The sequence below is a fragment of the Bison bison genome, unplaced genomic scaffold, assembly GCF_000754665.1.
Source record: "Bison bison bison isolate TAMUID 2011002044 unplaced genomic scaffold, Bison_UMD1.0 scf7180017849978, whole genome shotgun sequence".
Classification (NCBI taxonomy): Eukaryota; Metazoa; Chordata; class Mammalia; order Artiodactyla; family Bovidae; genus Bison; species Bison bison.
This window is the reverse complement of record NW_011480551.1, coordinates 23282-28098: the sequence shown is the minus strand read 5'-3', so window position 1 is coordinate 28098 and position 4817 is coordinate 23282. Positions and strand designations below refer to the sequence as shown.

Genomic DNA, 4817 nt, shown 5'->3' with positions numbered 1-4817 from the left:
TGAGGGGGAATTCAGAGCCAGGTGTGAGGGGGAGGTTGGGGCCAGTCTGAGGGGAGGTCAGGGCCAGTCTGAGGGGTGGTCTTGGTCTGGGGCCTGACAGGATGGGCCCACCCCCTTGGGGCCAACCCTGTGGAGCAGCCCACATCCCGTCCCCCAGGGCCTGGTGGGGCAGGACGAGTGCCTGCAGGAGCAGCTGTTACAGCTGCTGGCCTCTCTGGAAGACGTGGCCATGGTCGCCCAGTGTGCCCTGGATCTCTCGTTGCCTGTGGAGCGACTCCCAGCCACAGTAGTGGCAGAAATGAGCCAACTCAGGCTCCAGGAGAGGTGAGCATCCCCCAGGCTCCGGGGGAGGGAGACCAGAAGGAGGACACGCCCTTGGGTCCCTACCCTCGGAAAGTGACTGGGGGCTGGGAGTTAGAAGTAGGGAGGGCCGAGGAGGGGGTGCAGGGCGCGTGAGCGGTGTGCAGACACACAGGCAGGTCCTGCTCCTCCTCAGGTTCCAGCAAAGACCCAGCAGCCGGGTGCCTCAGCCGGGCCACATAGCCCCAGGAGAGGACCCGGGGGGGCCTGGGGACCTGGCTGTCCCCAGTGTGCAAGGGCAGACGCGTGGGGAGCAGACCCCGAAGGCCCCGGGCACGTAACAGCCTTGAGGGCTCCCCTGGCCCTGCAGCCAGCTGGGGATGTCAGGGGGGCAGCAGGGGCTCTGCAGCTCTGCTCCTCCCCAGGACAGCCAAGGCACCTTCAGAGGACAGGCGGGATGACTGCTACCAGCTGCCTATCTCCAGGGACGACATCTACTTCCTGGCCTCCTGGGAGGAGCTGGCCAGGCATGAGGACACGCTCCTGCAGGTGTGTGCCCAGCCCCCGTGGGCGGCCGGCGCCAGGGGCTGCTCACCACGGCCTCAGAGGGCTCCGGCCACACTGGCATGCACGGCTGGGCCAGCCCTTGCCACAGAGGCCGCCTCCCCTGGACTGCAGCACTTGCCTCGCTGCTCCAACCAGCCTCTGTGTCTGCAGCCGGGCCAGGTGGTCGGTGTGGACCTGGAGTGGAGACCAGCTTTCGGCACAGGCGGCCGGCCCCGGGTGTCGCTCATGCAGGTTGCCGTGGAGGGCCGTGTGTTCCTGCTGGACCTGCCCCGGCTCTCAAGTCCCGCGGGAGGGCAGGGACCCCGCGCCTTCTCCCAGCTGGTGTCCCAGCTGCTCTCAGACCCCTCCATCACCAAGCTGGGTGAGTAGCACCCGCCCTCGCCCCAGCCCTGAGGGACCTGGGGGAGGGTGTGAGACTGGCCTCTCCCTTGGCCCCCGTCACAGCAGCATCCCCCAACTGCAGGTTATGGGATGGCGGGGGACCTGCGGAGCCTGGGTACGTCCTATCCAGCCCTGGCACAGGCTGGGCAGAAGCTGCAGGGCAGCCTGGACCTGCTGCAGGTGCACAGACAGGTCAGCACTGGGCGTGGGCTGGGGGCTCCCTGCTCTGCAGAGCTACCCGCACAGCAGCTCCCGGCAGCGGTCTCACTGAGGACTTGTTCCTGCCTGGCCCCAGCCCTGATCCCTGGCCACAGGTCACCAGGGACCCAGAGTACAGGGTCCCTCAGGAGAGAGTGTTGCCACACATCCCCACACTCCCCAGGGTGAGCCAAGCTCTGCCCCTGCCTCCAGGATTCTCAGCACACCCCTGGGGGTTAAGATGTGGGCCACAGCGCTGACTGGTGGGCGGGTGACCCCAGCCCTGAGGCCCTGAGACCCCGAGACAGCCTGCCCGGGCCTCCAGCATCGCCTCTCAGGACACTGTCCATCATGGCGGGCACAGGGCCTGTCCAGGGCCCCCCCGTGGGGCAGCCAGCCGTGTGCAGTGCTGTCTGCCCTCCAGGGCAAGCGCCTCACCCCCAGGGGGTGCTGTCTTGCAGATGCGGGTGGCGGACAGGCCAGCCCCAGCTGTGGACGGGGCCGCAGGGCCGCGGGGCCTCAGCCTTCTGGTACAGCAGGTGCTGGGCAAGCCGCTGGACAAGACACAGCAGCTCTCCAACTGGGACCGGCGGCCGCTGGGAGAGGGGCAGCTGGTCTATGCAGGTGGGCGCCACCTCTCCCGTCCCGCGACCCCACACCCCCCACACTGGAGGCTGAGGCTGACCTTGCCCACCCTAGCTGCAGATGCCTACTGCCTGCTGGAGGTGTACTGGGCGCTGTGCAGAGAGCCTGCCCGCTTCCACCTGCCAGGGGCCCTGCCCTGGAGCCTGAGGCTGGGACGCAGCGAGAGACACAGGACTTGGGAGCCGCCCCTGCAGCAGGCCTCGGCCTCTCCCTGGCAAGTAGGTGAAGCCCCCTAGGCCCTTTATAAGGATTCTCATGGGAAGAACCATTCTCCTTAAGACTGGGACCTCACAGGGTTGGAGACCTGGAGTAGGGGTTGTGTCCATCCACACTGGACCCTCTGCCCCAAAGGAAAGCAGGCAGGGCAGGCGGTTAGTGTCCTACAAGAGGAGGGGTCCCCAGCCTGGCATGCCCCCCGCCAACATCCAGGGCAGCCTCTGGCTATGTCCCCGTGTGCCCCCGCCCCCCGCCAACATCCGGGGCAGCCTCTGGCTATGTCCCCCTGTGCCCCTGAGACCCTGGCCCACTCCAGTATGCACCCCACCCCCAGGAGACATGTGCCAGCCCCCTGAGGTCCTGGGTGGTCTGGGGTTGTGTTCCCTGCTTCCCTGCTGTTTTCTGTACTGAGTACACATGGCTCACAGGCGCTGAGCGCCTGGGAGCCCTCCCTCCCCGCCTGCCCCCTGCCCCCTGCCCCAGACCCTGCCCGCCCGCGTGGGCCAGACGCCCGGCTGCTGAGCCAGGCTGTGTTGCAGGTGCTCTCGCCTGAGGACGCGGCCCCTGAGGTCCCGGCCCGGGCCTTCCGCGTGGTGTGTGACAGCATGCTGGGGGGGCTGGGGCGGACCCTCCGCTGTCTGGGCGTCGACGTGCGGGTGCTGCACTCTGGGGAGGACCACCGGCAGGCCGCCGAGGTGAGCGGGCGCGGGCCCCCTGCGTCCCTGCGCGGCCCGGGTGGGGGGGGGGGTGTTCGTGGCGGCAGCAGCGCCCCAGCTACGTGACCCCCCATCCCGAGGTGGGGCAGGGCTCCCCCGGTTGCCGGGTTGGAGACGTTTGTAGCTGTCCAGCACCTGTGGTCTGCAGGCTCCTTTGCAGGGTGGGCCTGGTGCGGGCAGACCCTGGGTGCTCCCGGCCCCGAAAACGCCGCAGCGTACCCTTGGGGCCCTTCTCTCCGAGAAGCTGGTGCTCACACCCGGGGAAGGGGCGAGGGGGAAACACAAGCCCCAGGGCCCTGCCGAACACAAGCAGAGGTCTCAGAATTCAGGAGTGAGGATGTGACCGGTAAACGTTCTTTACTGGGTTCACTGAGATGTGGTTCCCTCTCCCCACGATTCACGGTGTGCTTGGCGCAGCTATCTCCACTGGGGGTTCTAGACCGTTCATCCCCCCGCCCTCCCGTGAAGGGGCCCCCTCCAAGCCCCGCCCACTCCCGGCCAAGCTCCGCCCCCGACCAGGCTCCGCCCCTCCAGGCCCCGCCCCTGGCCCTGGCAGCCTGATTTCTGGCTGCTCTGGATATTGCATGCCAGCGGACTTGTGCTGATGGCCTCTTGGTCCTGGCTTCTTTCACGAGCGTGGTGTTTCCCGGGCTCGTCTGTGTTGTAGCATCTGTCAGTGCTTCAATCCTTTTTACAACCAAATAACATTCCATCGGATGGACCACAGTGGATCCATCCACCGGCCACTGATGGACACGCAGGCTGTTGTGACTTGTGCAGCCGCAAGAGAGCACAGAGGTGGCCAGGTCGAAATTACGTAACTATGTGTGGTTTCTTCTATGCGTTTGGACACCTTCTTCTGGGAAGGGTCCCCAGGCTCAGCAGGCGGGCGACTGGGGCATGGGGCGGGGAGGGGATGGTGGGAGGAGTGGGGTCTGAGCTTGGCAGGCAGCCCTTCCCTGAACACTGGACAGCCCGCTGGATGTTTCGGCAGCCTTCCCACCCTTGCTAACGAGGAAGCTGGGGCCAGAAGAACAGAGGGGCTTTCTGCCCAGGGATGCAGAGGTAGGGCTGAGCCAGGAGGAAGCATCTGCCTCCCGAACCAGCCCCCACGTCCACCTTCCTCAGCCCTGGCCCCTCACAGCCAGGTCTTCCGGAGGCCTGGTCCCGGCTCCCAGGGAAGGAGGCGTGATCGTGTCAAGAGTGGCTCTGGCCGCCGTCCCTGTCGGAAATCCCTCAGTCCTCCCGCTGGGGTTGTTTCTAGCTTACAGAGGCTGAGACAAGAAGGCCAGCCTGGTTTCCTGAGGATCCCAGACGAGGTGTCAGCAGTCACAGGGGCCAGGGAGCACAGGGCACCCCCAGAGCCTGGCCACTCCCACCCCCGCAGAACTCAGTTTGAGTTCACGCTTAAGTGGCTGCAGCCACAGAGGCAAACCAGTGGACACGGGAGCCAGGAATCGGTTTCTGTAACAGGCACCTCAGACGCAGCAGGGCTGCGGGAGGGGCAGAGTCTGGGGACCTGCTGGGGTCAGGATGGCCCAGACAGAGCAGGTGCTAAAGCCCAGCAGGACCTAGACTAGAGCCAGGGGGTTGGACCTCAGAACCTGGAACATGGCAGTCTTGAGGCCCCAGGCCCAGTGCCCTCCCGAGGGGTGTGGCAGGTGAGGTGCTTCTTCCTGGGAACACGGCTGCAGCTCCAGCCCGTGGCTACGGACTGACTCTGCCCACTTTCCCCTCGGCCTTGTGCTCGGAGCTCCCAGGGCCTGTCCTCACGGCTGGCCTGCCGTGGCGGGG

At 66.6% G+C, this 4817-nt stretch overlaps 1 protein-coding gene across 1 annotated transcript in view; it reads left to right on the top strand.

Moving 5' to 3' along the window:
* The window catches only part of LOC104994664 (exonuclease mut-7 homolog), a 40923-nt gene that overhangs the window by 12831 nt on the left and 23275 nt on the right, over positions 1-4817 (top strand). Inside the window, 7 exon segments of the mRNA XM_010848317.1 lie at positions 158-324; positions 726-849; positions 1018-1228; positions 1331-1440; positions 1908-2070; positions 2146-2309; positions 2847-3002. Of these exon segments, the coding sequence (XP_010846619.1) occupies positions 158-324; positions 726-849; positions 1018-1228; positions 1331-1440; positions 1908-2070; positions 2146-2309; positions 2847-3002 (1095 nt within the window).